Here is a 21,034-nt window from a genome sequence, read left to right on the forward strand (position 1 = left end):
TCGCAATTCATTAAAAGGAAGGTTGTAAATTGTCGTATCGGTTGTCGTATCGGTTGTAGATTTCTCGGTGGTCGACATCTCGATTTCATTCTCCGCGCTTCGAAGTAAAGCGCGCTTGTGAGAAGTTCGACAAATGATGCGTCGCGTGTCGGCGGAGGCGCTTCGTGATGCCACCGAATATATTTGGCACGTGATTGATCGTAGATCATGGTTCCGCCCGCCAATGAAAAGTCGCGGCAAAATCATTCAGCCAGTTAAAGTTACGCTCAGAAAATGCGTGGTTTGCGTGCTGCTCGCGCTACGTGTGTTGTGCATAAGTGCGTGTATCTGTATGTGCATTTGTGTTTTAAATGCGAAGCATTTCTTGGCGAACATTTGTCACTTTGAGCGTATCTATCTATCTAGCCGCCTACGTCTTGGTGCTCTCATGGTGGTTTCATTAACTTGGTATGTACCAAAATTGGCATGATAAGAATGTCCGACGAGTATAAATGATAGGTCATGGCATGCGTGTCGTGTAGATCATGAAACAGCCGCCTAGAATGACAATGACCCTGCGAAAAAAGATTAACACACTCAAAACCACTGAACTGGGTTCGGATGTGGGTACTAAGCGAACAAAACACTAAAGGATGATGGTAGAAGTCATAGTCATGAGCATGACTCAGCTAAAATTACAGACTCGGCGAAAAAAGATTAACGCTCAAGAACCAATGGAATTTGTGCGGATGTGGTACTAAGTGAAGGAAAGGGCTAAATAGGTTGATGGTCGAAGTCATAGTTATGAGCATGACTAAGGCTTTCGCCTTAAGGTCTCTTAGGCGCAACTAAAGAGACTCCTGAGGTCTCATGATATGAATGTCATGACATGCGCGTCATATAGGTGATGAAACAGCCGCCTACGTCTTGGCACTATCATGGTCGTTTGGTTAACTTGGTAGGCTCCCCGCATACTGCTTCGCATAGCATCGATTCCCACAGGGCGTGGGATCTGACGGCTTTTCCTTTTTGTTTGGGCTGTTACGTGTACGCGTGTTTGAGTTTGTGGGAATGTATACGTTTACGCAAGCGCACGTGAGTGTATACCTCAGTGCGCGCGTTCGCCCATGTTCGTGCTTTTGTGTGTGTGTGTTTGTGCCTGTTGCGTGTTTGTGTCAATGTGTTTGTGTTGCGTGTTTTTGCGTGTGTTTGTTGTACGTTTGCATGTGTGCGGGCGGGTGTTTGATTGTGTGTGCTTGCGTTCGATGTCGTCAGGGCCCCGACAAAGACAAGTCGCCCTGTCGCAACGTTGTCTCGAGACGTTCCTTGTTCCACCACTAATGTTGACTTCGCCCCCATTTCTCTGTGCAGCCTCGTCTTGTTTCTCTGTGTGTTTTACATGTGTTGTGCGTGCGGGGACATGTTGTGTGTGTTTGTCCGCGTGCGTGTTAATGTGTTTTTGTATGTGCGTTGTGCGTGCGTGTGTTCTGTGTGTGTTGGAGCGTTAGTGGTTTAAGGCGAACGCCTTATATGCCCCATGAAGCGAGAAATCCATCCTCCGGCGTTATCATCCGATGGTACCAAAACCCACGGGGCCAAGTGATGACGTCACGTTCCCGGCGATCTACCTGCTGCGGCTTGCACTGAGAAATCCCACGCTGAACAGCCACGGCGTCGGCCGGAGGCCGTGGTCACACCCGAAATGGCCGACTTGACATATCATAATACATATCACACGTGAACCAACCAGAGTCCACATTATGGCATATTCGACAATGTGGCGTAATTTAACTGAGTCCAGTTTAGCGCACCGAAGTTCCTGCCCCCCCCCCCCCCCCCCCGACTTTTTCTTTTCTTCTGTTTCCTTTCTGTCTTTTTTTCGCTGGTGCAACTGTTTTGTTTAGAGATGATGTTCGCGATGTTTTTTTTTTTTTTTTTTTTGTAAAGTGGTTATGACTGTGAGCCGCTGTATAGTCGCACACACACGGTTTCCATACTCGAGAAGACAGGACAAAATGCAGCAAACGCTTGAGCTGGTTAGCTTACACGCCGAAAACAGGGCAGAGCACGGCCGATGAGTAGAAGCGGTTTTGTCGTTAACTTGTCCGTTCGTATCTTTTTCCCTGTTTTCAGCATGAAACAAAATATAACAATACGTGAAGTCGAACCTGTATAGGTTCGATTTCATGTCAGACCGTTGCTTCTAGTATGTGTAAAGCCAGTGCCGTTTACAATCGCCGTAAATTACCGCAACCTCGTCGATCATTAGCTCGTCCCACGTGACCGAACGCCTCGTTCTTCTTGTATCGTCTTTCCAGAGCGATGGAAAAGCGCCTGCACAACACAAGGCACGCCGCGAGGCAAGCACGAAACAGTGGCAAAGCCGGCAGCAGCAACGCCACCAACGCGACCAGCGGAGCATCGTCGGCGACCGCCGAGAGGATGACGATCACCGCAACGACCACGTCGCCGAACTCCAAGGCGGCGAATAATTCGGCGCCGAGCCCACCGCCGGGGTCAGCGAGCCACCAACGAGAACAGACCGCGGTACCGACGTCGTCATCCTCGCGGTACCGGCAGCACCAGCAGTCGGCCAAGCAGAGCGACTCCTCCGACGAAGACGACGACGACGAGGAAATGGAAGACGACTCGGCGTCGCCGGCGCTAGCGACACCGACATCGCCACCGTCGACGCCTAGTGACGCCTACGGCGGCCGCGGGAAGCGCTTTGTCGTCTGCTACGTCCGCCACGACGGCGTCGTCTGCTAGTCCGGAACAGATGTACGAGGGCTTCCAGGCTTGGGCTCTGCGCACTTACGGCGACAGCGCCAAGACGAAGACGGTGACACGCAAGAAGTACCAGCGCATCCTCAAGATACTTAAGGGCGAGGAGCAGACCAGCGCCGAGAATTCCAAGTTCCGTTTCTGGGTCAAAGCCAAGGGTTTCAAGATGGGCCTGCCTCCGGGACACCCCCAGCAGACCGTCCACAAGGCGGCGCTCGCCGCCGCTGCGGCCAAGACGCCCCCCGAGCAACTGTTGTTTGTGCCGTGCAGTAAAGTGAAGGTGAGTTTTGTATTCTTTGTATTCTAGTTTATTGATTCCGATGTGAACGAACAGGCCGGCAAAATATAGCGTAGTATACGCTCACCACCCAATCAATTGCTTAATTCCTCTTGCGTTTCTGCTAAAGTTGAAGAATCAAATCGCGTTCATTATCGTCGACTGCTCGTCAATCGTTACCAGCGGTAGCCAGAATGTTTGGACGTGTGCCTTCTTTCACCGCCGCCACCTATAGCGACGCTTTTGAAGGCGTCATCATCACCTCCGTCCACCACGCGACGTCAGTGTCGCGCGATTAATTGTACACTTTAGAAAGGCGGTGTACACTTTAGAAAGGCTCTGCGCGAATGCCGAGTTGGTTCTTCTGCTAGCCGCACTTAGGTTCACACTGAGACATTCGGCGTCTGGAGCGGCGCGGAACCCAGTTGGGCGGCGGCGAGATCTGCCGGAATAGCCCTTTCCGCGCCGATCGGTCTCGGACCGATTTTCGCGGCAGCTGCCGCCGGATTCCCTCACCGCGGACCAATCGGAGCGCGAGTAAGAATTTCGAAGATGGCGGCCGAGTCGGACGCGCGCGCGTTGTCGCAGTCGTGTCTGTCGCGACGTCGTAAATGCTGATCGAATTGGTCCGAAACTTAATATTTGTTGTCACGAATAACAATGCATCTGAACTTACTCTCTGTAGTACTCCACGTCGCGATCTCGCAGAAGGGGTAGTAGTTTGGTGGCGTGACCAAGCTTTTCGCGCATTTGCAAAGCAGCATGAACACACCTTCGCCGCTGGCGTCGTCTCTTCTGCGAATGCTTCTGCGCGTCATGCATCGCCAGAAAGGTGCTTGCCAACAAGCCTAGCAGTACTGCCTCTTCTTGCTCAGGGTTCATTGTCGTTGCTTGCAGCGATGAGGCGCAAAAATAAAACCACGCGAACTCTACGCGAGCGGAGATAACTGTGCAGTTTCGAGGATGCGGGCACATCCGGTATATCCGGCGGTTGTTTGGAGGTTAGCGCTTTACACCGCAGATGGCGCTGTATCGCGTTCCGGCGGCGCGGTGGACTAGCAGTGTGACCGGCGCGAATTTCGGCGGCAGGAGAATTCCGTTCGCTGTAGACGCCAGATTCCCCAGTGTGAACGTGCCCTTACGGAGGCGGCAAAGCGGTCGCGCTCTTCTGCGTCATAACGTCGGTGATGGCGAGGGATGATATAGTTTCGAAGTCGACGCTAAAGGAAGACAGTGCTCTAGCCACCTGTAGCCGCTGTGGTGGTTAGTGCCTACAGTGCAAATCACACTGGTCTAGAGTGCGGACTGCGGACTGCGCGAGCGTGTGCTGCAGCTGCAGAGCGATTGACCGTGCGATTGATTGCACAGGGATTGACCGACAAGTCCTGCCATTGACCACTCTAGACAAGTGTGGTTTGCAATGTACGTTGTACGTTTTGGGTGTCGTATGCATGTTGAGAGGTTCTCTGCCCACGAAATGGCGGCTGAAAAACAGCTGTGGAATTTGACAGCCTGAAAAAGGCTTTGCTTCGAGAAGAATCAGCGTAAAAGAAAGCACAAACACACAGGTGAGTACAGACGCTCCGTAACTGCAATGCCCCACAAAACTGAATTGTCGCACGGAAAGAACTAGAAAATTGTCGACGAACTGACCCTGTAGCTGTAAACAGCTGCCACCGATTACGTACATTGCAGTGCAGATTGCAGTGCGAAATTCTCCCGAATTCTTAAAAAAAAAAAAAAAAAACTAAAGAACGAAATGACAGTACGACGAAGGGCGGCCACACTGAATAAGTTATCGCGCGCGAGAGGCCAATCGACGCTGCCCTAATTACCTACTTGGAGCTTCGAATGAAACATAACAACATTACAGCTCTACGCCGGATAGCGCCCGGCTGTGTCGACCATTAAACATTGAAGCGCGTTGGCCAATCTTTCCGCACTTGTGGATGGACGTGATTGGATTTTGAAGCGGTGATGATAAGGGCAAAGCAAACTTTAATATGTAGACTTACTATCGTCTTGCAAAGCTTCCGAGGCAGCCGGCTTTTTCCCTTGAACAGTTACGTTATCCCAGTCTGCCCTGGTGTTCAAGAGAGGTATTTGTGTAATTTTTAATAACAATGCCGTGGGCGCAAGGAAATAGATTTTCTGTGGCCCGTAATTTGAGGTACTGGGCAGCCGAAGGTTTGCGGTAATCCGCAATAAGCGATTTCATTATTTGAGAGCCTTATGCACGTAGGTTGTGCAACCGAAGCCGGCGAGTGTAGTATCATTGTCCCCCTAGTAGGAATACTGAGACTATATATAGCACTAGTTTGAAGATATTCGTCCATATATTTACAACGCTTAGTATACGTCAGTGCTTCACGTATGGCCCTGATCCGCAGTCCAGAAGAGGAAGGTTTGCTTCGAGAGCTGTTATCCCAACGTACGGAGACAGAGATATCGTCTCCCTTGAAATTCATGGCACTGAAGCTTGTTGCACTTGAAGTGAGAAGTGAAGTTCTTGATTCTATCTAATAGATTTTTTGGCCATCAATTATTTCTTTGTTGTTAACGAGAATTGATAAAGATCGATAAGAAACGAAAACGTCAAGTTCAGAATTGGGGTAACTCAGCAATAAAGAAAACAATAGCACAATTCTATAGACTACACGGGTCTTCTAATGGTGAGAAAGTTGTCATAATATTTTCTAGACTGAATACATGCTGTGTGAATAGGGCTTTCACGGTCAAGCGTAAACAATGTAAGGATTGCGCGTAAGCTTCGAACTAATAAATCATATTTGTCCGTTTCAAGTGCTCTACACGATGCAGTTTACAGTTTTGTAAGATCTGTTTTTGGTGCAGTGTTACCAATTGTAGGCTTTGTGGTTTCTCTTTCTTGATGTTTACCCGACATCGACAGTTTTTGTAGAATTCTGTGGGCAAGAATAGTTCTAAGAAAGCCCCTCTATTAAATGAAGTAACTTCCTTTCGTGTCGGTTCAACGGTTGTTCAACGAGAACACTGCGCATCAGGTTTATTCGTATGCAATCGCATCACAGTGGCCCTCTGACTAAAGCTTCCTCTTAAGAGCTGGCGATGTGGAAAAAGCTTCGCCACAAATGAATGGTTTGGTTTGATTTCCGTTCTTTAATGGCGCATGTCAACCGACGGGGATTTGCCAAGGTTTAGATGGTATTAATACCACTATTACTATTAATACTAAAATTGGTAAAATTGTCGGGAGGAAATGAACAAATAATAACCTACAAAGAACTTAAGAAAATCTCCCTGAAGCAACTATAATTTCCTCCACGGCTGAGAAAACGTCCCTGTGGTAGTTTCCAAGAGAGGAGGCTCCTAGAGAAAGGATATTCAGAATGGAAAAATTTAAACCAAGTTGTCTAAGCCTTGATTCTAAAATGTTTTTTCCCTAAAGAAGGAAAACTGTGGCAGAATTAAGAAAAAAAAATGATCTATAGTTTCGTTTTCTCCACAGATTGGGCACAAAGGGGAGGGCACGAATAAATGTTTTCTCCTTCTTCTTCTTAAGAGCGTAATTTTGTTGGGAAAATCGTGTGTGATCAACGGCAGTGTATTCGTGCCACAATTTGCCGACGAGTACCTCCCACTGCCGGTTTGCTGCTAAATGAACGATCCTTGAGACGGCCTCTGTTGCATAATTACAGCGTATGCAAAACTTCTAATATTTAGAGTGATAATTAGTAAATAGACTAATGAATGGGAGTACTTAGTGGCGATACTCTCACTTGACCCCTCCCACTTGACCCGCCATTGATCACCTGTGGTTCGGACATTCACACAAGTATAGTCGCGCTTTGACGTTGGCTGTCTCCGTTACCGCGATCTTTGTTGCCGTCCTGTTATGAAAATTCTTGAGCATCAAGGAATTTCGAACTAATCATTTTCGTCTCTATTCGTTGCACGACTAGCTGCTGAACTTACTATTTAAATATTTATAAAGAAAAAAAGTGCGAACTTTGTTTAGTTTTTTTTTAAGTTTTTTGTGCATCCCAATCTCTTACCCAAGCTGTGTGACTGGGTAAGCTTGGGCATTTCGGCCTTAGCTTGCCCGGACAATCGGGGGACGAAACAGTGTTCTAAAGAAATGGCTATACGTAAGTTTTTTGTAGTACTGAGTAGAGAGAGCACATAAAGAACTTGAGGAATTTCAACCAGCGAGCAATAGGCTGCGTGCCATCCATTCCACGTCGACTCACGCCTTACCATTGACACCCAAGCTGCGTAGAACTACAGAACGTTGTACTAGTTAGTATGGATTCATCGTGAAAGAAGGGAAGGCGTGCAGACACGGACACAAGAAAAGAGAACCAGACAACACGAACGACGTGTATCACGGATGAATTTTAGCACAAGCCGAAACACCACTCTCCTTGTGTTGGGCTTGAGACCTTACCGCACTGGGTCAGTGGCGCACGGACAGCAATTGCCCGCAACTTTTCTAGGATTTTGGTAATGCTAGCAAGCAATACTTTTCTGCCTCCTACATGATAAGTAGTCATATATAGACGGTGTTCCACAAAGCTTGACAACTGCTGAATGGCAAGCCTGCATCGGAAACTTTTTTTTTCATATCGCTTTTGCTTTGCCCAACTATAGGCGTCTGACGCTGCACCTTATTGGATCGTCGGGCGTTGCGAACCTGCTGGTTTTAGCCAATCACGCGCCGGCGCAAAGCGATAGCCCTGAAGCTGTTATGCATCCGGAATACGGTCCCCCGACTTTTTTTAAAGCGCAGCTATTAGGGCGCCCGTTTTCTGCGGCCAGCATCGGCGGCAGCGTAACCGAGCGAACAAGCACAGCGAAAGATGAAAGCATATGCGGAGTGCGGCGGGAGAGGAAAGACGCGAGAACGAAAGCGGAGAGGAGGGTGCAGTGGAACCATGAGGTGGAAAGTGGAGGAGGGTATGGCGAAAGCGTGAGAAGAAGAGCGCAATGCGGCGACGATGGCTACGAGATGGCGCCAGAGTAACGCGCGTCGTCTGGGAGGTCTGTCGGCGGCGGCTGTTGTGAATCGCGCCCAGGCGTCATCCCTCGCTCTGGCTCTAGCGATCTCCAGATAAGCGAGGCAGTCGCGCCACACTTCGCTTCGTTTGCAGCGTTCCGCACGAGTGATATTTTTTTACTTGTTACGTACAAAGTGACGTCACTATTCTTATTTGCGTACCCATGTTCTTTACGTGACAGCCGTGTATAATATGACGTATCTATATTTAAGCAAAGCGCGTTCGACGCGCATTGATTGCGTGGTGCTCACTTTTCGATTGCGTCATCCATTGTGCATGCAAGCAATTTCCAGCCAAGTGGGAGCAGTTGGAGCATAAAATTGAGCCCCGGCGGTTGCGCAATTGACGCGGCGCACGTTTGCTGCGTTCAGTCGGGAAGTCGAGAAACGGTTTTGCGCGCAACGTTGGCCCACACGTTCCTGACATCGTCGGAACAAGCGGCGAACAAAGAAACATAGCCGCTAATGGTCCCGACGCCTTGCTCCCCGGGCGATGACGCTTAGCGGGAAATGACGAGTGGCCGCGAAAGCTGCAGGCCTCACTATACAGGGAAGGGAAATAGGCCGTTGCCAGCGCTCATTACAAGTCGGCGTCCCGGCTACAGAAACTTCGATCATTACAGCGACCCGAAGTTTCGGCGGGAGCGCAGAATAGCGAGTGCGCGACGGAGGGAGCGTGGTCTAGTGAGTGAGTTTCTTGGGTGAGACGAGTGGTCGAATCTGGTACAATCAAATTGGAGACAGTGCCACCTGATTGAACCTACGATAACCACATCGTTATTTTTATTTATTTCGTGTTTTTTTACTTTTTTTTCTTTTTTACTAGCCACTGCTTACAGAGACCTGTGCTCCTTGATCGTTCTGCATTTAGGTTTTTTTGCTGCGTGGCTTTCATCTAGTCCTTTTTTATACACTTGTAACATGGAACCCACCAGGAACTCTGCCCTGCTCGATTCAAGCCATATTCGAGCATTGTCCATGGATTAGCTGTACCGCCTTTTTACGCTGACCACACCTACGCGAATGACGTCACCACACTATGTAGGCCGCGTGCAAAGGAAGAGATGCGCGGAGGAAGAAGAAGGAGATGATGATGATGATGATGATGATGATGATGATATTGATGATGGTGATTTTGCACCTTTAATATATGGCACGTACCCACAGTGGAGGATGGACCAGGAAACGGGTCCTTGCACGTAGTATCGCGCTCAGTATGAGCTGCAACGCGCGAGCCGAGGCTGTAGCTATGCTCTCGAGAAGAAATAAAAAAGGGGGAGAGGGAGTCGCCATTCGAGGAATGCGCATACATGCTTGCTTGCTTGCTTGCTTGCTTGCTTGCTTGCTTGCCTTCAAAAGTGGCTCGTACCTGGCCACCGAGCAGATATCGCTTCATCGCGGATGAAGAAAAAGAAAAAAAAAAGGAGACAAAAGTATACACGAGCGAAAAACAACAAAATTGGAGGACGCTTCAGCTTCACCTTTAAGAGTGGAACGCGATAGCACTTCGGTGCGCGTTAAAGAACCCCAGCTGGTCCAAATTAATCCGGAGTCCCCCACTACGGCGTGCCTCATAATTAGATGGTTGTTTTTGCACTTAAAATCACATAATTAATTTTTTAAGCATTCAAAGATCCCTTGAATGTTTGTCAGGCTTCCCGACAACTGCAGCTTTATTTTTTTTTCTCCACATTCGCCTCTACGCGCCGCTACCGTTTTACGCCGCTGCTGCTGCTGATGATGATGATTTAATGGCATCCCCTTTGAAACGGGGCGGTAACAAATTGTCACCTAGCCTGCTTGATTTAATTAGGTATACTATACATGTTCTTATCTAGCATTTTTGTATACCTCTGATTAATCTTCTACTTTTTTTTTTCAAAATCTACCTTGCACCCTACCTATGATTTTAAGAGATCGGGTCGTATCAATCTCTTCCCTGCTTTTTTTTCCACCACTACTCTAATCGTCTCTCGCTTATCTCTACGGCTGATCGGTTGATGTTTCCCTTCCACTTTGAACTCAAGCGCTTCTGGAAGTTGTACGTTACCTACGGTTCTCGCTGTGTGAATCCCTTTGCATGCCATCAGGATGTGCTGAGTGATCTCCGGATCTTTACTACAGCATACACAAGCCTCATCTAGTTCCGAATATTTGCTTCGGTATGTTTCGGTCCTTAGGCAACCGGCTCGAGCCTCAAATAGCAAGGCACTGCCCTTTGGTTATCGTACAGATTTTCCCTTCTAATTTCTTTCTTCTCATTCTTGTAAATCTCCATTGTCCTTTTCGTTTCCATTCTTTGCATCCAATTCACGGTCTCTATTTCTCTCACTTTCTTTCTGATGACCCCTGGTTGTCTATTTACAGTTTCGATTATCCTGTATTTAGTTGCCAACTTTCTTGACCTCTTCCTCCATTCGGTGTCCACGCTTTTCAGGTACAGATACTTGTGCACTTTAGCCGCCCATTTATTTTCATCCATGCTCCTGCGCCTTTCTTCAAAACTAATTTTGCTCTGTGCTTCTCTCACTTCAAAAGATGCCCAACCCATGTCACCCTGCACTGCCTCATTTGTCGTATTACCGTGTGCTCCCAAAGCCAACCGGCCTACTGATCTTTGGTTAACTTCCAACCCCGACAAGTTATCCGATTTTAAGCATAGAATGGCATTTGCGAATGTTAGCGCTGGCACCATTACTCCTTTCCAGATTCCACGCACCACCTCATACTTATTGTGGCCCCACAGTGCTCTGTGTTTCATTATTGCTGCATTCCGCTTCCCCTTTATTTTCAGATTATCTTGATGGTTACTTGAGTAATTCTTTCCTTCGTTTATGTGTACGCCGAGGTACTTATATTCCTTCACTGTGGGTATTACTTGCTGTTGAATGACACGACGAAGCTACTCGTCTCTTCAATAAAGAACATAATTCCTGATTTCTCTGTGCTAAACTTAAGGCGTAGATTTGTCGCTGCGTTGCCACCGATATTCGCAAGTATCCGTAAATCTTTTTTTATTGTCTGCTAGTAGCACGATCTCGTCTGCGTACATCAGTCCAGGGACCTTCTGTTGCACCATTTGTCCATTACGCATGTAGGATAAATCAAACCCTAATTCGCTGCTTCCAGTCGTCTTTCTATACCCTTAACGCTGCCGAGGAGGCGAGCGCCATCTGGATGAGGTTCTCGCAAGTAACCTACCCGGGCGCGCCGTTGTTGGTATGGTAGAAATGCTCGAAAAGGGGTTTGTGTGCGAGTTTGCTCGTAAGAGGATTATGTATTCTCGTACATTCAAATTACAATCCGACGCTATCATGTCTGTACGTTGTAGTTAAGTCGTACTTTCTGACGTATTTTTCCGACTGATTTTACTTTGAGAAATTCAGTTTGTTCACTAACGCATCTGCGCCGAGCGGAGGGCCTGTGTGGTCGGGGTGGTTCGGGATGATGTTCTGCGCCACGGACGCCGGCGCTTACGCCGACACCGACGCCGGATTGTCTGCGACACGGGGCAAAAACAGCAACGAATTCATAGAGGCCTTCCGTTTTCGTCCCATCCTTTGTCATCGCGTTCAAACTTTGCAACGTGGTTTAAGCAGTAGCGACCTGCGGCATGGCTCAACCTGTTATTTCAGCTGTTTGCCCGTGGATTTGTTCTTGCGAAATGAGAAGGTGCAGGATTTATCGCGGTGCTCAAGGAGATTTACGACGTGACGACGAAGACGGCCGCATTAAGTGAACAGAATGTTTGTCTTTCAGTTCGAGTTGGTTTCCGCGAGCTGCTAAACCTTGTGCAGCTGTGCGTGACTGGCATAAAATCTTACCAAAAGGAAAACCCGGCGGAAATAAAGAAATAAAAAAAATTCAATTCGGTTATGGCAAGCGCGAGAAAAAGATAACGTAAGAGTTATTATTGGCGTGACAAGCGGCATGGAGTATATATGAGCGCGAGTAAGTCGCTGAACAACCTCTCATATCTGCCTTTCACGTGCTATATCGCTTGCGCGAACTGGCGGGGTACGCGCTCGTTTCGAAACGAGAGGCTCGACCGCCGCTCCTTTGTTGCAGCTTGTACTGCAGCGCGCCTGTGGAAGAAAGTGAAGAACTCTCCCGTGGAAAGAACTGAGCGTTAACTGAAGTGTTCCGCTTAGTGGAGAGGTCTCCTGTATAGCCTACGCAGTTTTACTAGCCACCTGTGGCATTTCTGCGCTCATATATACGTATACTGTGATAAAACTCGACGCAAGTTATTCGGCAACGCGCGTACTGAATATATACTGCATGACGAGGCTCAACCTCCCGAACCTGCATATGTGCCCGAGATAGTAGAATAGGGAAGCGGGGGACTCGAAATTAACTGAGACCACCTCGGTTTCTTTTAATATGATCCTAAATGTATGTACGCGACTGTTTCTTGCGTTGTATTGCGTTGTGCTCCTCATCATGATGCGGCCGCTGCCGCCGCTTGGGAAACGAACCCGGGACCTAGTGCTCAAAAGAATGGACGCCGCGCTCGTTGAATCAACGTGCGAGCGATAGCGTACAACCAGGTAGTTTAACGCAGTGTGCCTAAAACGAGTAGAGCAGATAATCGACCGTCTATTAGGGCGAAATAATGGTTGCCAAGGGAGGAGAAGCATAGTGGAGAACGGCAGAAGATTAAGAGGGGGGGATGAAATGAGGAAATGCGTAAGCCTACGATGGCCTCAGCTGATGCAAGACAGTTGTAATTGAAGATAGTTATGTTGCAGTGCGCGTGCGCAGAATGGTTTGCACATCCGCTCTGTAACTTCGCTGTATGTAACGCTATACGTGACGCCCCATGCGTTAACTGAAACACTGCTATACCGAGGCGTGGCCGGAAAGAGTGGTAATTCTCGCCCCAGTTTCTGGCTCTGTATTTATCCAGCGATTGTTTGGAACGCTCTTGCGTTGCGAGACCCTTCTGGGAGGTAAACATTCTTAGGACACATTATTGAACACTACTTTGCTGGCGAAATGCAGTAGACGCCCGTTAAGCTGGACTCCAACGCAACGGGAAACTCTGTTCGTCTCATCAGAAGTTCGTACGTCTTAATAGAAGTGAATCGCAAGAACTCGAGATCTACTATTCCGGTGCACCCAAATATTCACGACACAAAAATATTAAATGAAACAGTGTTACAAACTAAATGCAGCTTTGAAAGATTACTGAATCTGCATGACACAGGTCATTGCTTTATGCACTCTTACTTTGTTGCTTGCCTTTATTGCGCAAGCCTGGCGCTGTTGCACAAGCCGACATTTTACCTAGCTTGCTACAAAATTCTTCAATTCCCTCATGTTGCTGAAAACAAGGCACCAATGTTTTCAGGGCATTATCGGCTGCATCATGCGTGAACACCTCTGGTTATTGTACCTTCTGGGCATGTGTCTGCACCTGCAGAGGCACCTCGATGACTTCCTCAAAAATTATTTTCATGGTTTCAGCCCTGTAGGTTCCTACGTAATCATTGACATTGCATGCTGTCGCTGTTTACATCCAAAGAAGCAGCATTTGCCTCTCGCGTAGCTAGCACCGCCGCCTCCTCCAAGACTGCCGATAGGGGCCTCTCATTAAGCTAAGAGCAGGCGCCAGCGGCGGCTGCAAAAAAAAAAAAAAAAAAAAAAATCGGCTTAAGCGAACATGGGATTCGTGTTAAGCGATTTCATTTACCCTTTGCATTGGGTCGATGTGAAACCAACTAAATGTTCACTTATTGTTCGTAATATCCGAAATTTCGGATTAACCGGGTTCGTCCTAACGCTAGCGAACTGTGTCTTCGTCGGAAGACAATTGAAACCGAGCCGTAGATTCCAATAAAATTTCCACAACTGGGTTCAGTGGGCTATAGCAAGCCAAAGGCTTGTTCCTCCGACCAAGCTTTCCACCTTTTTTTATATGCTAGGCTTTCATCTCTTTATCTCTCTTATCTGCGCTGGTTGAACTCACAACGACAGGCGCACGCGTTTCGGTAATAGGATAACGGCAACACGTGGACGCTCAGGCTAAGTCTCTTCGCATAGTCTATAACGTTATCGGGAATGATTGCGTTTACTGCGACGTGCAAGCAAACGTGCAGTGTGCCCGCCAACGTTCATCGATCGCATACCGACGTGGCACGATTACTGTGTCGAGTAATCTGGTAACGTTGGTTCGGGCTGCATGTGTGTACGCGAATGTGTCGCAAGCAGTGATTAACCCACCGCGCTGTCCACGACATTAGGCGCCTTTTGCATGCACTTATTGCGCTGCTGCTGCCGCATTGCCGCAATGCTGGGGCGTATTGCGGGGAAAGCAGTCTGCTGGTGGCGACTAATTGTGGTTCTGAGGTCAAGCTGGCTGTGTTAGGAATAGTCTTGGTTAAAATACTTTTCCTTCGCGTGGTCTCCGCAATCGGGCGCATTTTAGCGCGTTTCACGCTTGAGGACTCGTTTGTCTAGCGGAATAGCGAAGTCTGCGAAGGCGTAAACTAACGAAGGTGCGTTAACTGGGGGGTATTCTGTAAGTGTCCACCTTGTGTACATGTCCATTTCGTCTGCTGCTGAAGTTCTGATTCGCTGGGCCGAGGTACGCGTCAGATGGGTCAGATGGAGACAGGCTCTCCCAGCCAATCAGCGGCAACACTCACAGCCAAACAACTAGGGGGACACTGACAGAATACCCCCTGGTTTCCGTTCTCTGACCAGGATAAGCAAGTTGGCGCAGGCCAGTGAGGTGTTTCCTGACAACACTCGTGGCGGAAACTAATCAGAAAATTGACGTAATTGAACATTTCCAGCGCTTTTAAGAAAGGGCAGGAGGGGAATGGGGCAGACGGTACGGCTGGACGAAAAGTAAGCTAACCTGACCTAACTTAACCAACCCTAGCTGGACCAAACTAAACCTAAACTAACCTAACCGCACCAATGGACCGTGGCAGTCATTGTTGCGCCACATATATAGTAAATGGCCGAAGGGAGGACGGTTCCTATCGGCGCCCGTTCCATTGCTTTTCACGGCACGCGTAGCGGATCCGGGATGTTCGTCTTTCATGCGCGATCTACGCTTTATAGAGTGGGAACGTGTCGCCGGTGGAAGCGGCAACACAAACGAGAACGCTTTGTCCAGACACGAGAAGCGGGAGATAAAGATCACGTAAGATCTCGCATCATCTCTCCCTGGCCTTAATAACGAGTTCTGCTGAGGTCAGGGAAGCCCTTATCTCCCCTGTTTTGCAGGGCGCTTCCCTATTTCCCGCAGAATCTCCCCTTTGCCTTCGCATGCAGACAAGCGTTTGGGGATGATGCTTCCTTTTGTGTTTGTCACGTGCCGTGGCTTCTGACTGTGGCACAGAGACAGCCGCCGACAGAGTTCGTTCGGAGGGTGGACATTTTGTAATTTTGTGTATGTCGTGTGTGACGTTGCAGAAATAGATTGTAGAGCCAAACCATAGCAGCGAAGTAATTAACAGAGACGTGAAATGAGATTGAGGAAAACCTGTGTTATTACGAGCCCGCTCTTTCAAGTGAAGTTACTGCATCGTGTGTTCTGGAAACAAAAGTTTCCCACAAGCGCGAAATGACACTGCGGCTCTACATCCTATACGTTCGGCTTGAACATTGAAGTGTTGGTGATGATGATCATTATTAGCACCTCCTTTCAATCGGGGTGGCGACAAATATAGTCACGCAGACTGCGTAATTTAATTACATGTTAGTGCATCCATTGTAAACTATAGACTTCTACCTATCTCTAGGTTACATTCTAGCCTACGTCTGTGACGATCCCTGTCCTGTCTCTTGCCTGTTTTGATTCTATTTTTTATCAATACTCCAATTGTCTGTTGCTTATGTCGACCACTGGCCAATTTATGCTCCGATCAGCTTTGAACACCAGCGATTATGGAAGGTGGACGCTTCCTCAAGTTTTGGCTGGATGAATATTTTCCCTATTTCATTAAAATTTTATGAGTCGTCTCAGTATATATATTTTTTCCTGTAGCAGACGCAAGTCTCAACTTGTTGTGAATATTTCATTTTGCGTGATTGGCGAAGAAATGGTGCCACCTCCGCGCGAGAGAGAAAAGGAAATAACTACGAGAAAACGCTAGTAATAGAACGTATTCAATAAATAGTCGCCCATAATGTGCCAAACAGACTGCGAGAGCTTGCGCAACGCAAGATGTAAAATTTAAGAAAAAAAAAAAACTGACTGTCTATCGCGTATCAGGAAATAGGCACAAGCTTTACACCTTGTGCCTACTTATTAGTCCCAAAATCTACTTTGCCAATGCTCGTCGGGCCGTTTTGCCCAGCAATCTCATTAGTAACCTTCGTCGTCGCCTCCTTTGCCCCTGTTTGTTTTCTTTTTCTTTCTTGTTCTGGCATTGTCTAGCAAGATCACCTACTACCGTGGTGACCATTACCACCGTCTTGTTGCTCGGAAGCCCACTGTTCAGTGTCAAATCAATCGTCGGCTCATGACTCACCTTTGACGCCGAGACATAGTCTTCGGACAGGCGCTTCCTATGCACCCGTGTCTCGTATAAGAAAGCGTGCTCGCTATTTGTTGAGCTCATGGCCTAGCCGGACAATCGAGAACCGCTCTTTAGATCCGTAGGTCTCGGGTATGACTCCCTACTGCAATTATCGGCGCAAAATTTCGTTCGCATCCGTTCATCACTTGGTGGACCGACGATCGACGGCACTTGGCGAAGCTTTTCGAGATCGGCTTTGTCGTGGGTGACTTGTGTGTCATCGGCGAAGCTGACGAATATTGCGGGGAGAATTAGCCACACCGTCCGTGAGAAAACAACGCTTTCTTTCTGCTCAGCGCAACCGTAATCGAGACTCCGTGTACCAATGACTTCCTTGTCACATTGCAGGGCTCGTAAGTGATCCGCGAAGAAATGTAATCTTTTTTTTTTTCGGCTCCCGATTGTAGATAAGCACTGCGTTCCGATGCATTATACGCATTCGTCGCGATCGATTCAGTGATCGTGTTTTCATTCGAGCTCTTAATGGCAAGGACACTTGGTAAAAGATACGGATGAGTGCGAAGTTAGATTAGTTGGTTGAGAAGCATTCTGAAGAAACAGCGCTTCTTTCAGCACCACAGGAATACAAAAAGAAAACAGGCACTGAATTGCGAAGTGGCTGCGTTGTTTCGTCGTTCAGTGATCCTGTAGCTAGCGCTGTGTTTCTTTTTTTTCGATAAGTCTGGGACTTCGCCACAGCGAGCGATCTCATCGGACTGACCTGGTAGGACCTCAGCACCTATATTACGACCGCTTCCACATCCATGCACATCCATATATTGCAACCGCCTGACCCCATCCATGCCACGTAGCCATCCCTTTTGCAAACAAAGCTTTATTCATTCATTCATTTTCAAAAAAAGCTACAAAAAAGTACGTATGAATAAAAGTAGTAGAAAGGCAGTGAAGAAGCGCCATTTTCCCCCCACACGTGAACCGCGTCACACGTTCCTAACACGATCTCAATCCTGCAGCCATGCAAACTCCGTAACAAGCGCTCGATGAGTTTTTGCTTAGCCCCACCACGTAGCGGACACTCGCGTGCTTTCTGGGGGGCTCCTTATCTTTCCAACTCCGCTCTCTGTGCCTCAGGGCGCACTGCTGAGCGTCACCGGCGGCAAAGCAAATGGGGTTGCCGAGGTGGGGGTGGATAGAGGAAGAGGCGTACGCGGCCGATAATACGGTCGTGCCGCAGCCACCAGCCTCTTCCGAAGAGCGGCGGCCCGTCCCCGGTCTTCCGGCGCTCTTCCCACCGCTCCCGCCGGCCTGCTCCAGCGGCTCCCCTCGTCCCCAGCGGCACCCAGCATCGCGGAGGGATGGGGAAAGGGGAATTCCCGTTCCCCCGCATCCCGAACGTGACGGTATCGGTACGGCGCGTGCCTAGACGCACGTCGGCGGTTGGCGACCGCGCGCCGAAGAGAGGAGGGTATACGGGACCGAGAGGGAAGCTCTCCTTCTCTATCCCCTTTCTCCAAATGACTCCCTTCTCGCTCCCCATTTTTTTTATTCTGCCGCGGGAGCCTTTCCCCCGGCGTCTCCCGTTTCGTCCCTTCTTTTTTTCCTCCTTGAAAGGGGGGCTCTTTTTCTCCCCCAATCTGCGTTGTGTGTTTTGAAAGGGCCGAATATCAGCCGACGACGGGTGTCCCCGGCTGCGGTCTTGCCGGCGCGCTGCGCTCCGTAATATTACGCCACGTCGACTTTCCCCTTCCTTCCCCTTTTTCCTTCAACGCCTCGCGCGCTTTTCGTCGCGATTCTTCGGCGACTTCCCAAAGTGAGGAAGGCAGGCCTTAATGTCGGTTGCGGACTCCGAGTTGGGGCGCGCTGACGAAGCGCGGGCGATCCAGCGCGTAACAGAGTTTCTACGCCACCTGACTTTGACACCGCATTCCCGTAATTGAAACCTCGTCGGGGGTCCCTTTTATGACAGTAATAGATCAGGGCTTCTCAGACTTTCAGCTATCGAGCGGTACATATCCAGTCCCGCATCTACAGTGACCCGCGTCGGCGTTAAAGAGCTTCGTTAAAGAGCGGCGCTTATGTACACATTGCTACATACTCAGTGACCCAAGTTGTACCGGCGGTTGGTTTCGAACCCCGCTCCCTCAGCACTGCAGCGCGATTCACTACCCTTTCGACCACGGATCACCCAGTGACCCAGGAAGGCGGAAGAACGTGCGTGAAGTACGTGGAAAGTGCATGTAGTACCGTAAGAATACTAACGCATTAAGACTATGCGCCTTAGTAGAGTCTCTAAACTATTCGCTGCGCGCTCTTCTTTCGCCTGGCCCGAGGAATCCTGATTTGCAGTCGATGGTTAGCGCAACACTGCCATCGGCGTGTGCTAAGCAATTTCGGTTATGGCACGCCATTGTATATTGACGCCTTTTGCGCTGACTAAGCGTGCGTTAAGTTTATGGGAGGGGCATTGTGACGTAATAGTTTGTCGATGGGCTAGTTGGATTTAATGCGTTTAGTACTCTTTCGAAACTTTACCCAGTTTGCGGTGTCTATCCAATTTCTTTCTCATACCCAGTGACCCAAGTTGCCTACTAGTTTCGGTCACTAGACATGGGCTGGCTGATGTCTTGCAGACAACATGGACCACTGGGTATTTGCCCAAATAGGCAACTTGCTGCTGGCTGCTGCCTGGCCCAGTAAGCTACTTCGGTCACTGCACGGGTGTGTGCCACTGGCAATGTGTCCGACAAGACAACTTCTGCGCTGCTTATGTGAAATCATTATATTCCATTTCTTCGCCGATCCCCCAGAACGGATGTGCCAAGGCGACGGGAGGGATATGTGGCCCTAAATATAATGAAGCGGCGGCGCCCCATCCGTGACAGAAACATCCCCGTCAAGCTGGGCCGCTTGGTGGATAGCAATTGCGACGAAGTTGCTGCCAGGATACTAGGGATAGTTGGCGTTGTGTCGGAGTTTTAACTGGCATGCAATGGTTACAACAAGATGTGCTGTGCCGTGGTTATCATTCGGAATTGTGCTTGAGATTATTGAGCGATATTGATTGGTTGAGCGAGATTGCCACTTCGTGTGTCTGCATGCTGATGTGGCTATATGTATTCGCGATTCACGGAGGGCATGGAACTAAGGTATGAGATATTGCATGGGGAAGCAATCATCATAAAAAACAAAGCATGCCATATAAAACATATCACCACCGATTAATTACACACCCATCATAAGAAAAAGATTGATTATCGCGTTAACTTGGCCAACCGTGTTCAAAGGATGAATGCGCATTCACATTTTGTGTTCTTGGAGAGCGTGTTACAGCGCGAAAAGAGTAGGGACAAGACAAGAAGGCAACACACGATAGTAACGCGGGATGTCCCGGGTTTTCGACTGTTCCCACAGGCAAGTCGGAATGTAAATATACGCCGAAATATCGCCCAAGCCCGCTAACGCCTCAGACAGCACACAAGCAAGACGGTAGGCAACAGGAAGATGAGCACCAGGAAGGGATCAACAGAGATTTAATGTGGGACGTCTGAGGCTAGAGCCCTGGCGAAGGCAGGTCCCTTACTCGAAACGTTGGCTCAAGTGTCATACGTCCCTTGTTCGATCAGCTGTTGATCCAACAGCACACAGCGTGACACTTTAGACTTGACCAATTAAAATGCCGCTATACGCGACATATTAATTACTACTTGTTAATTGGCTGTACTTCATTAAATAACCAATTCTTATTTCTTGAAATAATACCACGGCAGACTAGGTGAATTGTATTGTAAAGCGATTAAAGTGTATTATGCTGATGTACGTCTAGAGATCAAGGGAATCTTACCCAGCAACGTGCGCTAAGCAGACGCCTTCGGCAAACATTTGGATTGGTCACTCGATACTTTTTCAGGCATGGCTTCGGACAACGCACTCTCCCTCCTGCCGACCAATTACGCCCTTCTGGGTGGACGAGGGGGGGGGGGGGGGGGTGGAGAGGTATTAGTGGAGAAGCGACGACTAAGGAATATCACGGTTGTCACGTCTAACTTCTGTTGCAAACGCTTTCCCACCGTCTCTGCCGTGTGGTGCAACTTGAGCGCCGGAAAATTAGGCTCATAGTGTAACTGCTAGTTACAGCGCAGTTCCGAGCTGTAATGAGAAGTGAGCTCAGGGAGCTCAGTTCGCGCGGTAGGAGTTTTCAAACACAGACGTTTGATCTACTAGGCGTTATAAACGCGGACAACTACACCGGCGCGTTTCTGTTACCAAGTTCCTGTCTTGTGAAAAGTACAGGCGTCATCAATATGAAAGGGGACACCTATTTTTTTTTCTAACGCCCTTATGGGCTAAACACACACGCCCTCCATAAAAGTGTTCAATGATACTAGAAGTTCAACAGGAAAACTTATTGTTACATATCACGTTCCTAGATTTGAACTCATGGACCGCGAGTTATTGTTAAAA

The 21,034-nt window shown here is 48.6% G+C and overlaps 1 protein-coding gene across 2 annotated transcripts in view; it reads left to right on the plus strand.

Moving 5' to 3' along the window:
- Positions 1–21,034, plus strand: part of LOC119466012 (nucleolar protein 4) — a 133,000-nt gene that overhangs the window by 12,143 nt on the left and 99,823 nt on the right. For both annotated transcript variants that reach the window (XM_037726496.2, XM_037726497.2), the window contains exon 2: positions 2,298–3,043. In XM_037726496.2, coding sequence (XP_037582424.1) covers positions 2,759–3,043 — 285 coding nt within the window. In that variant the 5' untranslated portion in view covers positions 2,298–2,758. The remainder of the gene's footprint in view (positions 1–2,297; positions 3,044–21,034) is intronic.

This window comes from Dermacentor silvarum, chromosome 10 (assembly GCF_013339745.2).
Source record: "Dermacentor silvarum isolate Dsil-2018 chromosome 10, BIME_Dsil_1.4, whole genome shotgun sequence".
NCBI classification, from domain to species: domain Eukaryota; kingdom Metazoa; phylum Arthropoda; class Arachnida; order Ixodida; family Ixodidae; genus Dermacentor; species Dermacentor silvarum.